The sequence below is a fragment of the Nyctibius grandis genome, chromosome 10 (genome assembly GCF_013368605.1).
Source record: "Nyctibius grandis isolate bNycGra1 chromosome 10, bNycGra1.pri, whole genome shotgun sequence".
NCBI classification, from domain to species: Eukaryota; Metazoa; Chordata; class Aves; order Nyctibiiformes; family Nyctibiidae; genus Nyctibius; species Nyctibius grandis.
In genome coordinates, this window is record NC_090667.1 from 32,479,072 (window position 1) to 32,503,391 (window position 24,320).

Here is a 24,320-nt window from a genome sequence, read left to right on the forward strand (position 1 = left end):
GAATAGAACAAAGATTACTGTCGTGCCAGAATGCATAGAAAAACTTCTTTTCTTACACAAATTTACTTTTGCCAGAAAATTTTGTCTGCTTCTATTTTTACAGGTTTAAGCTCTGAAGCAATAACATTGTCCCAAAGGGTAAACCACACATTGACATCTGGGATCCTGCTGTTGAGTTCTGTTCTTATATACCCTTTTCCCTGATGATTACAGCAATGCTCAGCCATGGCCTTTTAAAAACAAACCATGTGTAGATTTTATCTTAATACTTCACCATGACCAACATTCCTGATAAAGAAAAACAGTGGGGATGGGGGAGGGAGGCAGAAGTGGTCTATTAAGTATAAATATTACATTAATTTTTAAAAATAAGCTTTGAAATTAATGAGTAAATGTATATGCATTAATTAAAAGGAGTGGTGCCAACCATGAGATTGTAAGGAGCGTGGTCTCAAATTTTTTACAAGCAGTAGTTGTTACTGAAAAGCCAGTCCAATGGTTTGTCAAACATGAAAGACCTGTGCCAAGCTGCTATAGCTGAGAGAAGAGACTTGCAGTTGCTTGTGATGTGGATTTTATTTATCTCACGTCCTTCACTGTAACCTGTAAAAACCCCACTTTCAATTAAATAAAAGCTATTTGTTTACTTTTTGCACTTGTTTGTATTACAGGTGTTGTTACAGTGCATTATATGAGGTGTGCTGTACTATTTTCTTCAGAAAAGGGAAGCTTAAATAAAAGGCTCATATGTACCAACCCAAAGCCCTCTGAATTCTATAGAAAGCTTTTCAATGGCATTGACAAGCCTTGAACCAGATCTGAATGACAGTGCCTTTATAGTGTGAGATACCTCACGTATTCTGAAATACATTTTAAAGGACTTTTTCATGCAAAGACTATTCTGATCAACGAAACTAGCAGAGATGCTGAATACCTTTTTTGCAGGGAGATTGAAATACATCTGTCTTCAAGCATGTTTGGTTGCTCTCACCTGATATTATTATTCTTTGCTGTAGCTTGAAAGTGTAGATTCATTTTTGGGCTGGGTTTGAAGGTAAATGAGAACATTGATTTTCATCATCTTGAGATATAAATAAAAGCATCTAATTAAGCCCTTCAATCTATTGAGTTATTAGAATGACAAATGAAGCAACAGAGTGAGCATGGCTTTCAATCAGTAGATACAGCTCAAAATGTGAAGTCACACGTGTCAACTTTAACATCTGATAAAAGGGGGCTTTTTTGGTCTCAAGTCATTACTGGGGGACCTTTTCATCCTTCCCACTTTGCTCTCAAGTATATTTTCTTTTCAGCACTGTCAAATACATGTTGTGTCATCTTTGTAACCATTTATAACTACAAGTGAATCAAATATCCCCCAATACTTTAAAAAAACCTGTCCAAATGGGGATGGTGATGTGGAAGCACATGAATGAGCAAAAGGATAGAGGTTCATCTGTGCATGATAATCCTTCAAACAGCATATTAAACGTTTCTTATCCATGGGCTGGGAGGCCAGATTGACAGTAAGAGAGTCTAAATTGTGAATTCATATAGGAAGCTACCAAAACTTTGGTACTGAGATTACTTAGAGATCTTACGTGCTGGACTTCCAGGGAGAACTCCACACACGCTGACATAAAATCAAATCATAAATAATAAAACATTGCAAAAGCACGTGTTACAGAGCGATGTCCTTTGATCTAAGGACTTCAGAGGACGAAAAGGATGTGAAGTCCCTAGGACAAGGCGTTTCACTTGGGTTGTGCTCACTGTTAAATGTTTGCATCTTGTGTTGACGCTATCAAAGCCAAAAGAGCGTGTGTCTCATGTTCTCACGGCTGTGCAGCTGCAGGCTCACTAGAGAAGTGACTCTAGAAACTTGGGGTTTTTTTCTTTACTGTGGATAAACAAATATCACTTACTCCTGGTGATGTTTAACAATCCCCATACTGAAGTCAACAAAATGTTTCACGGAGTTGACCGCTGTTTGGTGGAACTCTGGCAGAGCTTTCATCCCTTCCCAGCAGGTCTCCAGCAGGAACTGCCCTCTGCCAGGGCAGCTCACTTGCAGACCTTCTTGTGTCCTTCGAGCAATGGGTACTTTTTTTTTCAGTTAAAATAAATCTAAAATTCTTATATTTCATAACATAAATGCAATCCTTCTGCTAAGTTTAAACATCTCTTTTTATTCAAGCGAAGAGAGGTTTTCTGTAGAGCAGTTATACAACTGAATAGAAGGCCTGATAGGTGCTTAATTGCAGGGAGACTCTAGAAATATAATGCCACTTTTAGAAGCCTGTCTTCTGAGATTTCTACAAAGATGCTAATCACAGGAGTTATTAGGAAGAGTTGCTAAAACAGCTTTCAAAAGAAGAGAACTGTTTAGAAAGAAGTGGATCTGGTATTAAAAATCTTGATAATACCCTAATGAAGTAAAAACATTTTTCTTTGCAGTGAAACTAAACATGAATCATTGCTTCAGGTTTGTTTGCATTTCTGTATGCATTAGGGATGTTCTTTGCAAGGTGCTTTTCTTGCTGTAGAAGACACATTTCAAAATCGGGCTTTTTATGTCTCTAGCATTTAACGTCATCATTTCTACGTTAGTCCTGTTCTGCTCCCATGGGAGCAGCCCCTTTTAAAGTCAGGGACAACCTAGGAAGACCACTAACATGAGTAAAGCTTTTCCCTTACAGAATCACACAGAATCAATCAGGTTGGAAGAGCCCACTGGGATCATCGAGTCCAACCATTGCCCTGACACCACCATGGCAACTAGACCAGGGCACTAAGTGCCATGTCCAGTCTTTTCTTAAACCCCTCCAGAGATGGTGACTCCACCACCTCCCTGGGCAGCCCCTTCCAATGTCTAATGACCCTTGCTGAGAAGAAATGCTTCCTAATGTCCAACCTGACCCTCCCCTGGCGAAGCTTGAGGCTGTGTCCTCTTGTCCTGTCGCTGGTTGCCTGGGAGAAGAGGCCGACTCCCACTGCGCTACAACCTCCCTTCAGGTAGCTGTAGACTACTAAGTGTTAGTAAAGCACCTGATGGTGAAATAGAAAGAGTTCGGATGACTGGCAGCTTTCCATCAAAGAAAAAGGGGCCAAAATTAGTTTTGCCACTCATGGTTGCAGGAAGAAGTTTGAAAATAGGAACAGTGTAAATCCTCTAAAACCAGAAGTCAAAATGAAAACAATGGAAAAAGTAAAACAAAAACCTCTGCAATGCTCCTGATTTTTAGCAACTAGGAAGCTGAATTAAAAACCCCACTTAAAGGTGCCCAGTGCAGGGAACCTTGGGCCCAGTCTTACCAGATTTGAGAGGCACCAGATCAAACCACAGACCAGCCAAAGTCTTCAAATGGCTGGAAGAGTAATATTCCAATTATTTTGATAACCTAAGCAAAGTACCAAAAAAATGAAGAACAGTCACAGTCAGAGATTTTCATTTTAAATTGAACACATCAACAAAATATTTCTCCATGAAAAAAGCAATTTTGAGTCTATTCAAATGTTTCCGTTCACTCTAAACACAATGCTTCTTTGTGATTTAAGAGCATTTAAACTTTTTTAATGCCTTCTGCCTTCTTTATAGGGCAATTTTTGAATACGAATGCCAAGAAACTAAATAAAATAGCCCATGTGTGCTATTATACCAGCCCCTAAATCAACATTATCCTGAAGTGCAGAAACACCCTGTGTTTTCTGCAGGTCATTGGAATGCAGCCCTGGTGACGACTTGACACAGAGCTCTAAATCACACTTATGTGTAAATATGTTGTAAAAGCATAAAAAGATTTTATTAATATCTGACTGTACTGCAGTCGCAGAGAATTTCCCCCAATGATTTGCAGAGCCTGTGTGGAAGAGAGAATCAACCTGCTCAGCGAGGTTTTGGGATGCACTGGGCTGCCATGGGCCGGTGTCTGGGGAACCTGCCTCCCTCCCTACACCCCGCCACAAATTTTTGTCTTCTCAGGGAGCACGTGGCCAGCTGCTCTTTGCCTTTCCCTGGGCAAAAGCTAGGGCAGAACTTGTCCTACTCTGAATAAACCAATGCCTTCGATCCCCTCCGGCACTGGTATTTCCAAGGCAGCATCCCCACAATTTCCCTCGAAGTGCCAGAGAGTTGCTGCATCTCAGTCCTAAACATGAGGTTTCAAGTGCCTGTGTAGGTGCAGCCATAATATGGCCTTTGAGTGAGCGTGCCCTGAGGTACGACAATCCGAGCAGCAGACTGCTGAGCTATTGCTACAGGGATGATGAGCTCTTCAAAGCACAGGTAGTGTGGGAACACACCTCGCCTTGCAGCCATGGTCTAGTTGACATGGTGGTGTCAGGGCAATGGTTGGACTCGATGATCCCAGAGGACTCTTCCAACCTCATTGATTCTGTGTTATTTACGCTGAGGAGTGGTTCAGCCTACCGCAGCCCTTGAGCTGGGACAACGTCTGTGTGCTGCCTTCTGCTACCAAGCTGCCCCTTAACAGGAGTGTTACGGACTGAAAGTGCAGAAGAATGGCAAATGACACGTTCAGAAATATCTGTCTATCCAAAAACTTAAACAAGGTTGCAGAGACTTAATATATATATATAATGCCCCTGGTCATCTTCAGACTACGTGTAAGGATTTGGCATTTCTCTTGCTCTGACCATTATCTAATCCAAAAATTAGGTGGGGGGGGTGGAAGCAGTGCTATTAAAATAGCTTGTATAAAATCCTTCTTGAAGAAATTTACCATGTAGAAAAGGTCAGTTGGACATTTTGACAGCACGGTACAATAAAGACCTCTAAATGGCTTCAATCTTTCAAGCTTTTTTTTTTTAAAATATGAACTTCTTTTTAGTAGTTCCTAGCACTTAGTGCTTGAAAATATGTCTGATGTCGCAATTAAAATGTCATATTAATAATACTGTTATGTATCATTCCTTTACTTAACCTATTGTATATATGCCAATATCTTTCAGTACTGAAAAATGGCTACAAATATTTCTCATCCTTAGAGAATGAATTGGAATAATTCTGAAACACAAAAGGATACCAGAAGACCTCTTATAACATGCAAGTTTTTCACAAGATACGTTCAAGTTTCTAGAATTTTTGAGTAAATACAGCTTCCTACAGCCGGTGTGGGAGATGGCCCAGGTTAGTTAAGGCACTGGCTTGGACACTGCCACGCATGGCTCTGGTTTCTGCTCTGCCAGGAACGCCTGGTATGACCCAAACCTGCTCAGTGTAACTCTATTATGCTCCTACAGCTGTTGGGGCTGTAAAATAACCAGCCTGCAGCTCAGCCTTCCCTTCTCTGTGCTCCCCTTCCTATTCAGCCTGGCCTTTTCTCCTGCACGATGCCACAAATCCCATCACTGGCAGATTTCAGTGATATTTTCTGGGGCTCTCGTTGAAGTAGGCTTTGTGTGGGAGCGCGTGTGAGCACTGCTAGCCTGATTTAATTACATTATTCTGCAGCCCTGCTATCCCAGAGATTTTTAAAGAGAAACAGCACAAATCTTTCACATGTCCCACTGCCCTTAGTAGATTTAAAGCCTGTGCAGTTTGGGTGGGTTTAGAATTTATTTGAAAGCCTTCTTATACCAGTACAATTTATCCACAGAGATCAGCAGTTTACATCGTATTGATTAATGTGGTTATTGATTTATTCTGTGATTGTACTGGCCGGGTATATACAGTACTGGAAAGTGCTGTTTCCCAGGAGTGATTGACTTCTTTCTTTATTGACTAAAATGAGCTGATAAAAATCATCCACTGGCTGAGCTAGAAGTACTTTTTTATATTCCTGCTTCTAGCAGAGAAAAGTAGGAGACAAACACTGATGCAGAGCAGAGGAAAGGAGTTACAAGTTACAAGGCTTAACCCCTACGATATTACCTTGGTTGGGTTAAATCCAGCCCACAATCTTAGCGAGGCAACAAGCTGGAAGGCTTGGATGGTAAAAAGACAGGCAGGTATTTGAATTTTGAAGAAGAGGATTAAACTGCAGTTTGTTCTGCTAACTTCAACCGGTGAAGGCATTTTTTCAGAGCTTGTTGCTGTTTCTGGTGCTAGTATCTCTGCCTCCTTCCTCCAGCAAGAGGATTCCAATCTATCCTGCAGAATTTCTAAAAAATTTTAAAACAAACAAAGAAAGCAAACCCATACATCAAATACTGCAACTTCCCCTGCCCACCACTGGGGATTCAACGCTGCTTTTATGGTGACAAATATCAAACGGAATTAACGCTCCTGAAGAATCTTGCGCAGCTCACGGGAGCCATAAGAGAGCAGGGGGAAAAAAAAGGCCCACAAAAGGCCAGATGAAAAAATATGGAAATAAATAAGAAAAGAAAAAGAGAAAACTTTGTCTGAAACTCCGCAGTGAAAGACACAGCGTGAATTTTGACAGTCCCTCTCCCCCCACGCCAGCTGCCAATGAGCCCTCAGAGCCAGAAGCCACTTCAAACAACGGTGTGCCGACACAGCCAAATTACAGCCAAATTACAGCCAAATTACAGGAAAAATACAGCAAAAATACAGGAAAAATACAGCAAAAATACAGAAACATCAGTGGGACAGAGCAATTGTTAAAGCCCTAGGAAAAGAGAAAAGGAGTAAGGTGGGCCGCTGCAGAAAAGTTCTGCTCTAGCTGGCAGGTTTTCCTGCTTGTTTTTGAAAATAAAATAAAATGGGAAAGCAATGATGAGCTCTGAGCATGCAGAAATCTGGCAGTTCAATCATTATTTGATTTTATGAGCTTTTCTGAAGAAACACCACTTTACTGAGCAGGGATTCATGACAACACTTTTGCTTCCTCAGGGTCGGGAGAAGGGCAGAGGCCCATCAGGGCTCCTGTCTCGTTAAGGGCCGTAGGCCTCGCCGCCACTTCTCTGGCTCAGAGGCCGCTTCCCTGCACACTGCTGGGATTGAAGCTAAAATAAAATATATCCTTCACTTTCCCACATGATGACAATTGGCAGTATTTGTGCTAAATCTGGTTGGAAAACATTTTGTGAAACAGCTTCGTGTCAGAAAACACTGTTTCTTCAGAGCAAAACATTAAGAGGAACACGCTGATTTTTGATGTTTTCAGGAAATATATTTTCCAGTGACTCAGAATTAAACTGAGCATTTTTTCAATGCCTCTGATTCTCTGACTTTTTTTCTTACGATGCATGCACTGTTTTGCTTCATATAAGTATTTTTATATTTATATACTTTGTATATATATTTATATACAAAACTTAGTAGTTTTGTTTGGTTTATAACCCGATGTATCTGGTTTACTACACCCCTTCCCAGTGCAGCTTGCACAGATGTGTACAAGCACAAACACACGCAGTTTTATGTTACATTAGAAAATAATAACTTTTCTCCAACATTACTGTAGTTAAAGAGGACTTTCTAATGTTTTCAAAAAGGACAGTTCAGAATAAATTTTTGAACAGTTCCAGTTTTCATTCTCATTTACAGCGGTAAGAAATTTCAGAATTTCTAGAGGATGGAAAATTTTTACTCTTATTTAATGTAATCTGTTCTGTATGAGGTTTACAAGGCAGTATTGCTATATATATATATTTTTTAATATATATTTAACTATATGCTTTATCTAGTGAAATATGTAAAGTAAAATTATTACAGATTGAGAAATAACTTCTATAGAGAACATCTATAAACACCAACACTGTTCCAGAGATACTCCCTAATAGAGAAATCCTCCCAGGCTACTGAGTCACGCAAAGATTTTGAAATTTTCTGCTAAAGTCTAAACAATAAAATAATCCTTTTGCTCCTGTTTAACATACACACACCTCTCTCCCCCGTATCTATCACAATTATCTTTTAGAAGAGAGATACTGTATTCTGTGCCTGCTGTATTGTTTGGCAAAAGACAAGCACAAGCATCTCCTGCAGCTGCACTCACCCACCCTTGGCACGCACAGAGCTGAGTGCACTTAGCAAAAATAAAATTAGAAATAAAAGTAACTACGTGAGCTTTTATATCCACACACACATATAAGGAGCAGAACATAGAGCGCTGTGTAATGAAAAGAGTAATACATTTTTTATTTTCCCTCTTTCCCTGAGAAGGAAAATCATGAGTGGTCCTGCAGTAGCAGGCGGTGTATAGCAGCAGTCGTTGGGATCCAGGGCCCACAATAATTTGTCTAATTTAGCTGTGGCACTACAGGCACAAGTCTGAGCTCCCAACCATTTCTCTGCATTAGGGGACGTGTGTGCCTCCCCCATCACCGCCCAGCTGCGGGAAGATTTCTTCTATAAATACATCCTGCTATAAACACATTGCTGGCTCTCTCACTTATTAGTTGCTCTGGGAAACTAAAACGATAACATGCCTCGCACTTTAAAACTTTGTTTATAAAACATCTTCATAAAACCACTAAAAGTCACATATGAAATAAAATCATGGTCCTTGCTTACCATCACACCAGTCCTACAAATTAATTCTTTTTTTTTAAAATTAAAGACATCAACTCTAGTACTGTTGCTTTGTGGCAGTTCACAACTTTAAGTAAAATAAGCCTGCCAGCACTTATTGATTCATAGGCACTCTGGGCTATGCTGGTACATACCTTGGCATTTAATAAAATCAAATAGCACAGGCCAAATGATGCCTTTGGTTTTTAATCAGTACAATATCCAGTGTTTAATAAGGCTTCCATCATCATTCATGGTGGCCAGGATGCTGTCTGCTTATCCATGAGCCTCTCCCAGCCAAGCAGGCACTGGCAGAACTGGGAATTTCAGTTTGGGAAACACATCATCATCTACTGCTTTATCAGAGAGACTTGATTTTTATGGCATTTCTTCTGAGGTCGAAGTACACTAGAACACCCACATCTTGTCCAAGCAAAGTCTTCATTAAGGCAATTTGCTGGTAACCAAAGCACTGCACGTAGTTTACAGAGACTCTCAGACAGAAATGTGGGTGCCTTCATGTTTTAAAGAGCTGTCAAAAATGTCAGTCCCCATTGGGGCTGCAAAGAAATGGGGTTTTGGTGCTTTCCAGGTTTGTTTTGTTTATGATTGGGAACAAGACCTAAAAAAAAATCTAATTTTTTTTTAGCAAAGAGAGTTTTCTTATTTTAACCTTTACTTAATGCTTTAGCATAATATTTTGCATTTAGATAATGCAAGACAGACTGTTTAAACAAAACACAATTTTAAAAAGAAAAATGGAACACTTCTTCAGCTGGATACTAAAATATGGGTTTTTTCCATCAGTAAGACATTTTCTTCTGCTTCATTCTTGTCAAACAACTCTATTTTCACAGGCAACAGGCACTGCCAAATCCTCCTAACCAGATTTTCCTAGATCTGTGTTCCCCAGAGTTATTTAAGCCAAAAGAGGCAGCACAACGCTCTCGGTGCTATTCTGCAGCTGTGCTTGGCCCCTGCGGGAGCTCCGCGCGTGGGGCTCGTCCCCGGGGGCGGCGGGAGAGGACGGCAGCCAGCCTCGCTCCAAAACAACATTTGTTCTGTGAGCAGCACTTTGGCTGCTTACCCTGAGTTGTTGTTTCTATCCTCTACATGACAACTGTTGAGTGGAAATAATTTTAAATTAGGGAATGAAATTACCAAAACACAGCTCGAAAAATATCCACAAGTATCTCCTACATACTTTTGATTCTGCAAAGATTAATGTATGAGAAGAAGTGATTAATTCAAGCTTTGCTTTGCAGCTGATCTCTCAGGCCTAACAGCATACGGGCACAGTCAATATTTTGCAAATGTTTTGATTAATAAACCTTTATATAGCCCACTGCAACTTTGCAGATTTAAACTGATGCTCACACTATTCGGAACACATACGGATTTTCCCTGCGTGGTTTCCTGACTGAGGCTCGTTAGCCCAAAGTAAAGAAAACAAAATAAATGCTGTTGAACACAAACCCTTTTACTTTCACCACAGAAACACCTGGAGGGATAAAGATGTTTGGAGGCAGCTATGTTCTCAGCAGAAGGCGGCTGCTGCCCTCCCCTCCAGCCCGGCCTCCCCCAGCACCCTCCCTGGCTCTGGGTCACCCGTGTGGGGCATCAGCTGCTCCCAGAGCAAATGCATCAGCAGCAAATCCATCCCCTCTCACCGTGTTTACAAGTTACAAAACAAGAACCACCAGCCCTCTGATGGCGCCTTCCATTAAGGGTCTGGCTTGGGGAGGAGGACAGCCCTTGAGCTTCCACAGGGATAGGACAGATCTCTTGGCAAGCTCAGACATCAAAGATGTTCCTCTTTAATGCTGGAGAATAAGTTCATTCTTGCTTTGCTATTTGCTTTGACTTTTGTTTAATGCCACAAGTACAGAGTGATTCACCTCTGGGTTGTAAGGGCTTTCCAATAACCTTTGAGCAGGAAGGGACTGGCAGAGGCACGGACGGGCTGAGCTCACTCTGGGGGCTTGGCAAGAGGAACCGGGCTACCGACGCCACCTCCTCTGCTGGGTTTGCACAGGGCCAACACCACCCACCGCGCCCGGGGATTTCTGTTGAATACAGTTGTCAGAGCTACGTTTAGAGGAACACCGTCACAGTCTGGCTATCGCTGGAAAATTCCTTCATTAATAAACTTGGTCTGAGTGAGTCAAGGGACGGTGAAAGTCTTGTGGGGTGCTTCTGTTAGGGAGAGAAACCAATCACTTAAGAAAAAAAAAAACAATATAAAAAGCAGTGCTGGTTTCTGGCACACAACAGGATTGAACAGTGGAAGACACTTTTTCTCACAGCTCCCTGTGTATAGCCTCTGATCCTCTTCACTTTCTTTCTTGATCATCTTTTCAGTCCCCTCATGCACTCCTCTGGACTGCTTCTTATCTCTTTTCTCGGCACTTCTGCAAACACACACACAGATCCACACAAGCCCTCAATCTATAATCGAAGAAACTTCTCCTCTGGGACAGGGTAGTGCCCATGGCTCTCGAACAGCAGGGGTTTTTTATTGACTAGCATTGGGGTTTCACTGGTGATCCCAACTGTTACCATTTTTGATGACTAAATCAAACTGAAGTCTGGATGTCACATCCAGTGATTTTTCTAAGGTTTTACCTTAGTCTGATTCTTGGTTATACAAATACAACAAGCACCACAATTCTACGTTTAATGCATCCCCAAAAGAATGAAGTACACAGGCTCTAGTGATACTGCAAAAGAAGTGACTGGAAAAGCACCAAGTGACAGATAGAAAGCTCAGTATCATTTTTTAGTAAGGATGGAATATTTTAATGAGAAAAAGTTGGACCCCGGCCTTACAACTCTTCCAGCAGATATTATCATTATGTACATTTCACATTTTTACTAATTTTGTATTCAGCATACCAGGACCGTTAATTCAGATTTAGTCTGCAGTTGAATAAGCCAGATTGCTTAAGAAAATAAACGTCTCTATTACTTTTTATAGTGCTGAAATTAATTTACAGTTCCAGATTGTGATAACTAAAATTGAGAATTAAAACTATATTTGCTACATGAGATTTCCCAGAGATTAGCATTCACCAGGCTGTAAAAATATTAACTACTTTAAATAATGCTTGCAATATTTCTAGGGTTATGAAGCATCTTCCCTTAGCTCATTTTAATTTGTTTAGCATCTACCTCTTTAAGCCTTCCTTCTAGCATATTCACACCCCTAGAAGATTAGAGCAAGATTATTGCATTAAGAGAAATGCTGTTTACAATGATGGCATGTAATACAACATGTATTTCCAGGGGCTCTGAAAGGCCTGGCAATAAAAATTTTAATGTCGTCTTTAAGGGCTCTCAGGTTGCCTTTGTACTACAAGAAAAGTCAAAGTTGAGTAGAATTTCTGAAGCGGAATGGCATCAAGTCCACAGTGGAGTAGATAAAACCTTTATAGGAAAAGGGGAAGTCAATAAAAACACACAGAAAGGCAACATTATTTCTGGATGTTTCTCCATGCAACGAGCATCAGCACCTTCCCTGAATTAACCTGGTTATTTCTGGGTGAATGCATTAAAAAAAATCACAATTGCTACCCAAAACAGGCAATAATCTTCACAGATATATGTGTGGGGCTTTTTGAGCCTCCACAGAATTCACAGAATCACAGAATCAATCAGGTTGGAAGAGGCCTCTGGGATCATCGAGTCCAACCATTGCCCTGACACCACCATGGCAACTAGACCAGGGCACTAAGTGCCATGTCCAGTCTTTTCTTAAACCCCTCCAGAGATGGTGACTCCACCACCTCCCTGGGCAGCCCCTTCCAATGTCTAATAACCCTTTCTGAAAAGAAATTCTTCCTAGTGTCCAACCTGAACCTCCCTCAAACTCTCAATCCTGCCTGTTAGAAATACACTTCTTGAAAGGAATGAAAGACTGAGCTCCTTACACAACCGGTTGATACAAGCAGCTGAAGCTTAAAGAAAACCATCAAGTTTCATAAGAAAATTGGGTGAGTTGGACATGGTGTCATTGTACGATCAGGTTCTCAGTCAATAACATCTGTCCTAATACGTCCCCTGTAGAAAGAGGAAAATAGGATTTAAATTTAAATCCATAGATTGAACAAGAAGCAGATTCACAGCTAGCAAGGTGCCATACTTCCTTAGAGGTTTTGGTAAATTCTTGTCTTGTTTTGATATTTACTGCTTTAATGAAATATCTGCCTAATTGTACCTGTCTGCAGAAAGTTCAGAACTGCACAACCATGTAGCAGCTGATCTAACCTTTTGCTGGATTCTTTTGACTTTAATTTTGATTTGAGTGGCATAGATGCAGTAATTGGAAGGATATTTTGTTGAGGGAGCTGCTACGAAAAGCTCTCAAGTACTATTAGGACTAAGTGTGATGGTAAATCATTTTGCAGATCTCCTGCAATAACAATTTTTTTAAAAACATCCATCGCTTCACCATCCTTCCATATAGACATCATTTCCTTTGGGTGCCACTGGGGAAGAAATCACGTTCCCAAAGGCTTTCACTTTGCTTACATTAATTCTAATTTTTGTTATCTCACATCGGATGATTTTAGGACAATAGCATCTCAAGCTGAGATTTCAACAGCCGAGTTCATCCTCTGAAACCACAGAGATAGCACTGCCTCAAGTTTCCATTTAAAAACAAAAAAAGAAAATATACTGTTCTTAATTCTGAAGCCTAGAACCCAAACGCCTGAGTGTCATTTTATGAAAATTGCCCTTACATCAAGAGCGAGTCTCCAGTGTTCCACGGCTGTGCCTTTGCAATAACGGTTTAAAATGGAAACATTTATTTTTCCCCAGTTTTTAGTAGCTCCAGAAGAAGCAGGGGGCTAATTACCAATACTGCGCTGCAAGGGTCAGATTGAGAGGAAAAAATGAAACTAAATGTTTCAGAAAATAGGTGAAGGATCCTGCTGTGGCAAATTTGGATGATTTAGCCTAGTGCTGTGGGGTTTTTTTCCCTGTAATCTATAAGTTATAGTAGCGTTGGTGCTTTTAGAGTATCGAGCTGGAACTAGCAACTGCACGTAAAGAGACACAATCAGAACTGGACAAAACAAGTTATTAAAAGATTGAAGGGTTATTTTCCCATTAAAATCAATAGATATTTAAATTTAAATATATATAAAATCCGAAGCTGAGAATACAGATGTATTTTCACAATAGAAATACACTTCAGCTATTCAGCAGCAGCGATACACCTTCAACTCCTATTGCTCTTTTATTGCAGGTGGGATATCTGCTTAAAGAGAAATATCCAAAATAGGCCATTGAAAGAGGAAAACACTGACTTTAAATTTATTTTCTTAGTAAGTTATGCTTCCATGCCACCCTAAGATCCTGGCAGGGGAATCTAGGTGGGACTTTTACGTGTCTTTTGAAGGTGGCCTCACTGTCACATTATTATCTGATACAAAGGGCAAAAAGGAAAAAAAATTGCCCAAATCTTCTGGTGAGTCAGCAGAGTGAGCCCTTGGCCTTGAAAAACACAGGTATAAAATTATAGAAAAGCCCCGTGGGTCTGGTTGAGCTGCCTTACGAGTCTGAGCCCACCCAGCGCTGCTCCCCACGTGCCCTGTCCTGGTCTGCCTCCCCGACACCGCCGGCACTGCAGCTGCTGGGAGGTGCCTCCTCTAGATCTGACCAGAGAATCCTGAATTGCCTGATTAGATCGATTTGACAGCGCCTAGAGCAGCCGTAGAAGACCAGCACAGTGGTTGCAGGCCATCCAAAGGTGTGGTTACCAGCTTGGCGTTAGCAGCCCTGTAGGACTGTAAGAGCAGATGGCAGTTGGCTCCGGCGCTCAACTGGGAGCCCTTGGCCTGCCAAGGTACGGCTGAAGGCACTGGCACACAGAAAGCTTGCCAGAAATGTGTGGATATTGCTTTAGTTTCACCATCTAACAGAAAGCTTTAGGTCCCTTACAGACTGAAAAATTTAACAGTTAAGGCCACGCAGGAGCACCCTCCTTCCTCCTTTACCATGGGTGTCACAGCAAGATCTATTTAATCAGATACCAGAAAGCAACGGGCAATTACTGAGCGTAGCATTGGTGGTGTAAATGAGATGAAACACCCACTCACATTAATGAACTTAAGCAAATGGGAAAGTGGGGGTAATCAGTCCTCAGGGCACACTGGAATCTGGGTTATTTTTTGTTTTTCCTTTCACCTTTCCAGAAAACACAGAGTAAAAGGTCCCCTTCACTATGATCGGTTCGAATGTAGCGCTTCACGGCAGTCATAGAAAGGCAGGCACTAAGAACTTCTCAGAAGAAATAAAGAAGTTGAGAAAATCATTTTATTGCCTGACAGAAGGGGAGGCCGCCTTAATTTTGTTGTCACTGGGAGTCTAAATGTATAAGGACAGCTGCTGTGCTCAAGCAACAATGCAATCAGTTAATGCTTTCAGCAGGGAGACATTAGCTGCTTCTCCCTCCTGCCAGGCAGGGAGAAACAAAGTTTACCAAAAAAAGAAAAAAAAAAGGAAACTTTTAGACACTTTGTCTTTCTTTTTTTCCTGTGCTCCTTTTAGCAGAAGGAGGACAAGGACCACACCAAGGAATGCCTTCCAGGATCTTCCCATTACTGCATTTTGGTGGTGGTGTTCTGATGTGTGTGTTGGCCATGGCATATTTTCAGAGACAACTGCAGTGAAGCCCCATAATGACAACTATCAAATAGCACACAGTAAGGAAGAGAGAGATTGTCACCAAAGCTACTTGTGTTATTGGCCAGAAAAGATCAAATGGTAAAATGTTGAATAAGATATAAAATGAAGCCATGAAACCAGGAAGAAGTTTGCCCTACATAATGATGAAATCAGCATAAACAAAATTAAGACATTGACTATTTTTAGATTCCCAATTTGAAAGTAAAGCAGAAGAAACAAGAAACTAAAACTGCATGTAAACTCTATGACATGTTTCTGCCTTAGAGCTGAAATCATGAAGGCTTCTTCTAAAGGAACAACCTTCAGTACCTACATGTGTTTTATGTTTAAAAAGTTTTGAGGTGATAAAAAGAATCAGAGAAGCCTTATCTTGGCATAACGATCTATTTTCAGGTATTTCATGAAGAACTAGAACAAGCACAACAGGACAATAGGAGAAAGGAAGAGTGGAAAGAAGAGAGAAAAGGGAAGAGTTTAAACCCGTTCATGTTAGGTGCAACCATTAGTCCATTTCAAACTGGGGACAGAATCATGGAATCATTTAGGTTGGAAAAGACTCTTAAGATCATCGAGTCCAACACTACCAAGTCCATGGACTGGCCTTTGTCAAAGAAAGGGCAAAAATTAAAACTGTTGATGACTTAATATTTTTCCCTAAGAGGCAGAAACATCTGGGAGTGATGGGGTGTGTTATCCTCGGTACGGGGTATGGGGGAAAGCAAATGAAAGCTTCAAATTGCTTATGTCATTTGGACAAGTATGCACCTTGAACGAACATCCCATAACTAAAATATCTATTATTAGCATCCACTACAATACACCTGAATGCAAGAATCACAAGGAGAGAATCACCACTTCTTATAGTTACGTGTATGCCTGTCTTAGGGAAGTTCAGAATTGTCACAGGGAGAAAGGGGTGAAACTAAAAAGGAATAATGGTGACACTAGGAAGCTTTTAGATTTGGGCACATTAAAATATGTTTAAAAGATTAGGATTTGAGAAGCACTTGTGACAGATACTTCAGTTCTTCCTCTGATCACTGTCGTTCAGCCCTTCCTCACAATCACTAAGTAGTCGTCTGAATAATTTAATGGGGAAGCCTGCGTGGGGCTCGCAAACAGGACAGAGCTTCTATCCTCTGCTGAACTAAGGAGCCAAAAGACCTGAGGTCACTCCTAAACTCAGATCTCAGAAACAACAACCTAAAGAACAATGTTTTATATGCAAATTGATCAGGCAAAATTTGGATCTTTTAGTCAACAAGTCTGTAATATGTTAAGAACATAAAAAAAATTACATTTCAATATAAAGAGGCAGCAACAATATCACCTTAAAGGAAACAGAAGGATGTTGATTTTGTAACTTTAATGCTCTCAGGCCGTCACTGGCTGAAATGAAAGCTTTTTCCTTAAGTTGCTGTAAGGTCCAATCTTGATCTTAGTCATCATTATTAAATGCTGAAAGTTTAAATATTTCATATAGATGAGATAAAAAGATTGCAAGAGAAACTGAATAATCTCCACAGGCTTTAGAAAGCATAGAGACCAAAGCCAACCTAAAAGGAAATGAACACTAAAACTACATTGTTGATTAAATCCCTTATTTATAACATTTGTCTTAATTTCAAAGGTTTATTGAAAAGGGATTTAAAGAAGATGAACTAATCTTAAGAAATGACAGACTAATCCTTTCTTTGGGACCGGTGATTATATGAAGGTGTATTGGAAGCAGCAGAGAGAACGCTAGGTCCTCTTGCTGGACAGACACTACAGTTCAGTTCCGACATTAATCTGCAAAAGTGGATTAGCAAAGCCTGACGGTTAGACGTTTTCACCAGGGTTTTATTCAGTCTTGGGAACAACATCTACAAAGAGTACACTGATGTTGTATAGCTCAGAGAAACCACCAGGGAAGGGAGATGGAAAACAGATCTCGGTTCATTTGAAAAGATTAAATACTGCCATAAACTAATCTAATTAGTCATATTCTTTGTTCTTCTTTGGACATTTTCAGAGCTGGCTGTTTTATTCTTCTGCTGCTTTGCTCCCTTTGCCCCCATGGAAAGTGTTCTCCTCTGAAACGTGGCCGTGAGTGCACCAGGAAAGGTCACTACACAGATCAAATGAAGCCAGATATAATGAGACTCATCTTTAAAACCTCTTGTTAATTAAAAGACAAAAATCTGAGCCTGGTCATGTTTCCAGGCAAAACAAAGAAAGTTTTGCAGTCATTTCAATGGCAACCAGATCAGGTTTCTGATAATATTGATCAAACATCAAATGCAAGAGGGCAAGATGGTAAGTACGAGAGTCAGAAAGACAGTAAGCAGTGAGGACACTAAGCAAGAACATGCTCTTTGGATATTGGTCTGCTGATACTATTCAGTAAACTAATGAAGGATGATCTTTGGAAATGTATCATTCTTAAATTGCTATTATAATCATCATAATAAATTACTGCATGTTTGACAAAGGTGCTTCATGCCACTGTTGCCTTTCAACGACTTAAATCCAGAGAGGGTCTGGCTTGATCCAGGCTGTTAGACAAGAGGTATGGAGGAGCACAGATCTTATGTGCAGGCTGGAGAAGACTGGCCCAGGTTGCCCAGAGAAGCTGTGGCTGCCCCCTCCCTGGCAGAGTTCAAGGCCAGGTTGGATGGGGCTTGGAGCAACCTGGTCTAGTGGAAAGTGTCTGTGCCCGTGGCAGGGGGGTTGGAACTGGATGATCTTTAAGGTCCCTTCCAACCCAAACCAGTCTGTGATTCTATGAAATTATCATCCAATTCTAGAAAAATCTCCTGGCTGTTATTAGGCATTCACATCACCTTCAAAAGAAGGCTAACAATGACGGGATGGTACTCTGAACACAGATGGTAATGTGTAGTTAGAACTGGTAAGAAAATGAACAAAAGAACACTTTTTCACAAACATTTTAGTCTTGCTGAAGTTTCCTAAAGAGATTTTATTCAAATGCCTTGCCTTGAATAGCATCTTTAATAGAGAGCTGATGAGGTTTAAGAGGTTTAACCGTTATATTCTGCCTTTAACCTCTGCTTACAATTTCATTTGCATTATCAACATCCAGGTCCAGTTCTGAAATGAAGGAAAGGCAATATGCCACTGATTTCAGCAGGTGATAGAACAAGTCTTCATTCCTTTGGAGCTCATTTAAATTTTTGGCAATTCCCATCTCAGGTCTTCTGTCTACACAAAACAACAAGACTTTTTCTTCTTTCAAATAAGAGTTAAAGAATATACAAATGAAAAGATTTGCCAACTTCGGTTTTTCTCCTCTGAGGTTCTTTGAAACTATTTCCCTTGAACTTCCATCTTTAAAAAAAGCAGATGACTTGAAACAACCCTTAGAACTCTACAGAGGCGTCTGTAAAATGTTTTATCCCAGGCAATCAAAAGCAGGAGACTTTTGTTTCTCAAATCCTATGATAAATAAAGAACTCTGACTTAAAATATATATATAAACATGGGAATCATGTTAAACTCTTGTCATCTTGTAGAAAGTTGCACTTGACTTACAGTTTAGAAAGACTTTCAGGGCATACTTCAAAGCCTGTTTATTTTTCTACACTTCCTAGAAAACAAGGCTCTGAGGGGAGCTTCTGTGTACAGGTGAACAGCATTTTACAGGGGTGGTTTGAGTGTGGAAGGCTACAAACTTCTGAGACATTGATATGGTGCTGCCTGCTGACACCCAGAGCTGTGCTAACTGCTGTTGAGTTATTGTCCCAAGGAAGTAAATGGATCATCCACTGGTGAGTTAAGATATCAGTCAGCCTTAAAGCAGAGCTAGATCTTGGTCTTGGACTGAAAATATTTTGGGAATTCACACCCTCAGTTAATGTTCACTGGCATTGCTGAAGAGCTGACCTCGAAATGCATTTGAATAAGGGTTTCTAGCAAAGAATTTGAGGGGGTCTGCATCACATCGCATTTGAGAAAACCAGCAGGTAGAGAACAAGCAGTTTAGAATTCCTAAAACAGCATCAGCCAGACCCCTAAAGGGGACACTTCGAAGGAATGTGCTCTATCTTCACAGACGAATTCAAATTACTTGTAGATTTATGTTGATTTGTTTATTCCTCAGCCTTGGTAAGAAACCTTGCCCTGCATTAGAAACTAAATGAATGCTACTTAAAGTTTAGCCTTATTGATTTGCATTTTATATGAGACAGTAAATTAAATTTATGCTAATATGATACATATATTCTTCCCTGAACCATTAAAGGGGAGGTGGGGCTACACAGTGCAATAGTTTAAATAATTATGGCTGTCACTCACAATTATTCAAACTGTTGTGCTGATCAAAGTCCTTAAAATCTTCAATATAAGATACTCGAAGTTCCCCAGGAGCAGCTTAGAACAGCAGAAGGAGCTAAAAGTAGAATCTTTTAGTTTTAAATGGTTTTAACAGGTTTACATTATTTTCTTACTTTCCAAAAAAAAGGTGCAGCTTGGAACTAGACATGACAGAATATTGCTTTTGTTTCATTTAAGATCTCATAAAATTGTACATTAATATCCAGGAAACCTTTGTGAAATAATGACGCTTTCTCTCTGAGCGCACAAACATGTGAGTAAATCTGAGAAAAGTCCTGAGTACTCAGAGAAACAGATGCCCTGGAAAGTGGTTAGCAAAGAAAATCTGTCAGAAACCTTGGCATGAGAAATCTGGACATACCTGCCCAGAAAGCTGCTCCAGCTGCCTTGGGGCCTGTGGTGAAGATCTCCACTTGCGTGTTTCCAGGAGGGAGCCCAGCTTTGTGTCCTCTGTGTGAGTCGTTCAAACCAGAGGAACATCCAAGAGAAGCAAGAGGCTCCAGCGTGTCTTCTCCTCGAGCCTCTCCGCAGAGATGATGTCAGTTCACGACACTCGTGATGACAGATCTGTGATGGGAACAGGTCTCTATCAAGCACAGCAGAAAGCAGCTAACTCATTTCACACTGGGCACTGAGCACCCAGGTAGCAATGCTTCTAGGTCATTCCAGGCGTGGCTGTATTCTTTTATGCATATACATGCATATATACATATATAAAAAAATCAAGTGACCTGGAACTGAAGGATTTTGCAGCACATTACTGGAATGGAGAATATCTAGTTCACTTGTATTTTCACTCAAATTCAGTTAAAGAATCAATAATTTTTGGTATGATTAAAATAGTGTCTCTAGTATAGGTGGCATTATCTATAAAAACATGTGGCTCTTTGAATGCTGTGACAGACCCTTTGAAATGCAAAGGCAAGACCAAGTTATTAAAGCTCATTTTTTTTGCTCACAGTATTTTTAGTCTGTGGTTACCTTTGATTTCCAGCACTGAAGTGACAATACGGGCAGAACAATAGAGGTCACAGGAAAGAACAGGCAAAAATCAGGTCTTTCACTGTACACAGACAGATACCCTGGTTCACAATTCATCAATCCAAAATAGTGACCTCTAAAGAGTGACAGGCAGAGATATCTGCATCCTAATTCCTCCATCCCATTCACTGCAGGGAGGACAGGGCTTTGTGATGGCAATTACTTGTATGAATAAGACTCTTGCAGCTCAGCTCTCAGACTAAACTTCTTGCGTGTTAAAGGCAAGCCGCAGGACAGAGTTCTGTAGTACTTTGTACCACTGTGGTAGTGTATGAAATGAATTTTAAGAAATAGCAAGGGACTGGGAATGGAAATGGGACTGACGCCAGCGCAGAGTTCCCAGCTCTGAAGCACTTCCAGTTGGTGCCTCTGCTCTCTCCTTAGGCTGCTCTGATGACTGTCTGGGTAGCCAAAAGTAGCTTTAAGCCAAACTTCTAGTCTGAATCCATTCAGGGATAGTGGGGTAATGTAAAAGTAAAGAATATCCCAAAATGGATACAAGTAGAGACACGTCCAACTGATGGGGAAGGCTGAACGACAGTCTGCAGAACGCCACTGAGTGTTACACTGGGTGTTGCCGACCTGCAGTACTGCTAAGGGAGATCTCAGTGCCTTAAAAGATATATCGGAGCTTTGGAGGAGAATGAGGAAGTAATAAGGTATCTGGGTATAATATCACAGACTTTGTTACATCTTAACCAAGTCCCTGAACTCCACAGTGTACACATTTTGCATGTCAGCTCTCTAAATTGCATCTAAATCTTTGTTCTGTGACATTTAGCATCACTCTGCTTTAGCAAAGGTTGTTGCTTTTTTTTCCCAATGCCTTTCTGACCTGTCTTTAAAGTCAGCACTCCCATCAGTCTCAGCTGACATACAGAAAATAGTGACATATTGACTTTTACAAGAGGTGACACAACATGAATAGATGAAAACTCGGCACTGGATTTTCCATATGAAAGGAAGTGTCAACAAAACAGACAAAAGATCCCACACTTCATCCAGTTAATGAATCACCATTGTCCGTGTACATGCATATATTCAGTGCTCCGTGGAATACATCTCCTGAGAGACACGGCTGAACTTTAAAACAAAATTAAAACTTTTAAACCAAGATTTCAACTTTTATAAACATGAAAGCTCATTTCTTAAAAATATGAAGGAATTAAATTAATGGATTTGAGTTGTGTGGTGCTCTGGAAGGGGAGAGTTGAGATGACAAAACACAACAACTTGCATTTTGTTTAACTCTCAACACGATGTTTCTTCTTAGAGTCTCAAAGTCATGAGTTGTCCTTCTCCTCTCACCTTCTTAGGAGCATAGGACAACTGAGGCTGGATGGGACCCCAGGAGGTTTCTAGTCCAACCTTGGGCTCAAAGAAGGTCAGCTAAGAGCTCAGGCAAGGTTACCCCACACTTCCCTGCACAGCATTTTGTTCTCACAAAGAGAAGGCTTTTTTTGCCCTTCTTGCCCATTCCCCATACGCAGGACTCCCTTCACGTTACTCAGCAGCACTCAGGACTGGTCTGTGCCCAGTGGCAATAGATGAGCAGACCAAAAGTGTGTTGAGGCAAAGGTGTTTTGCAAGCACTGGGGTGGTCCCGTGCTCATCTACTGGGCGATCCCTTACCCAGCAGGTTACTCCTGAGCGCCAAACTAAAGGTGACTGTTCTGAGGACAAACCAACTGCCCTGTGCCTTTGGCAGGCTCAATAAGGTGGCTGATTGAGACTGGCTAAAACGTTCAATTTACAAATTGTGGTGAAAACTAACAAAAGTGTCCTGAATTTGAAGCATAGAACCAAGCCATTTCCAGAAATGTTTCGTTTCCATTTTTCAGCTGCTTTCTAGTCCCCAAGAGCCATCCAGTGCTGTCACACACTGAACAAATCCATAGCAAGAACACTAATTGACTTTGGCTGATTAACAACTGACAACTGCTCGGCGGTGCACTGAACAGAAAGTCTTAGCTGGCTCCAAAATTGCAAACGCTAAAATCTACCAGAACTGTCATTAACTAGAATTTTTTGCTGGCAGTCCCAATGCAGAGGTCAAAAAGCCAGCTTCTCTGCGGATGAGGGAAATAGTAAACTATCGTGAGGAACAGCTCAGTTTTACTGCACAGTTGATATCTGGCCTCTGGGAATAGAGGTTTCCTGTGGTGCTCATAGACAAGTTTTCATAGCAGCACACATTCTTGCAATAGTTGATACTATCCATACCATATGCATGTTATTTCCTTTCAAGAGTTATCATGCATAGAATTATTTATTATTGTACAAAAATGTTATAATGAAATGGTGGTTGCCTCAATGCCCTAAAGCTGTAGGGTCATTTAAATGCAACTGTCAGATTAAATGAAAAGCTACACGCTCCTTATAAAACTGCAGGACTTGTTAGATGAACATTTCAGTCTTCTGAACTGATTTGAGAAATGAATCCAATATAGAAAATTAGATGTTGAGTACAGCATAGTTGAGTATTTATGAAATGTCATTTCCCCCTTAGAAATACAGACACTTGGAGCTGAGTGTTTACTTTCTTATCCCATTTCAGGGGACAGGTTTGACCCCAAGTACAGCAGAACTGCTGCAGCTCAGTGGCCTGGTGGCAGCCTGACAACAAAGCTTTGGGGCATTTCCATACCGTACCACCACTGCCCTGGAGCCAGAGAAACTGGGGTCTGCAGCTGGGCTCAGACAAACAGTAGCATTTCTATGCCTGGGTTTGCAAACACTCATCACACTTCCCTTTCCATCGCTTCCTGGAAGGAGGGTGACATCCTGCACTGCTCGTGCAGTTCACTGGTGGTAGTGATTGCAGTTGCACACCCACGTGGGTAACGCCGAGGGGACAGAGGGAGGGTGAGGCCACCTCACCTCTAAACACCATTAGCTCTCCTTTCACAATGCTCTTTTATTTGCTCCTTTGTTTTCAGCACAGGGGATGAACAGAGATAGCATTTGGCCCCCAGAAGTTATCACCAAAACTAGATTTTGTCATTTATCTACCTTCCAATTCTAATGAATCATGTTATTTAAAACTGCAACAGAAAGGGGAAGAAGAAACCCTCAGCATCAACCTATTATTCTTTTGATCAGCCTGGCCCTTTAGGCTCATTGGCATGGATTTGTTTGCTAGCAGATCAATAGCAGAGTCACATATTCTGAAAAGAAAACTCTTCCCTTTGTGTGGAGCACGAGGCTGTAAGAGGCAAGCGATGAGGAGGCACGTTCTGCTTTTGTGTATGTACCACAGGGCAGAGCCAGCTCTGATGGCACCCGCTCACGTACACAGCCTGCACCACGGCTTCCAGGTGCTTCCACTACAAATTCAACAACTAAAAGAAGAATGTGAACTGTTTAATATTTGAAGACTTGTTTAATATTTTAGACAGTAAAATCCTTGCTGTTGCTAAAACCAATATCGAAGCAGGATGGAAACCACCTGCCAGGATTCTGCGTCAAAGAAATCATTGAAAACTAGTGGGGAAAAAAATCATGTAAGTTGTCTGTCCAGGTATAGCGCAGGCCATCAAGGGCAGCGTGGATAACGTACCCCTGCAAAGATGCCGTGTCACAGAAGTTTTCCACTAGAAGCTTTGTACATCTTCCAGTTATTAGCGAGCATCACCCCGTGAGCACAGCTATGGACTATAGTTGCCTCCTGTCGTACTCCTCCTGCCTCTCAGGCTGTTCAAATGCATTTAGTATTGAAAGTTCCCTGTGATACCGAGTATCGAGATGAAAATAATTCCTCTGGCCTTTTTCAGTTAAATAATATCTTTGAACATTTTCGTGATAAGAGGAATCA

General features: G+C 41.0%; 1 protein-coding gene across 1 annotated transcript in view; it reads left to right on the plus strand.

Annotated features, from left to right (window-relative positions):
- The window catches only part of CNTN6 (contactin 6), an 82,515-nt gene extending 82,311 nt beyond the window's left edge, over positions 1-204 (plus strand). The window contains exon 21 of the mRNA XM_068408412.1: positions 104-204. Within this exon, the coding sequence (XP_068264513.1) occupies positions 104-204 (101 nt within the window). The remainder of the gene's footprint in view (positions 1-103) is intronic.
- The last annotated feature ends 24,116 nt before the right edge of the window (positions 205-24,320 follow it).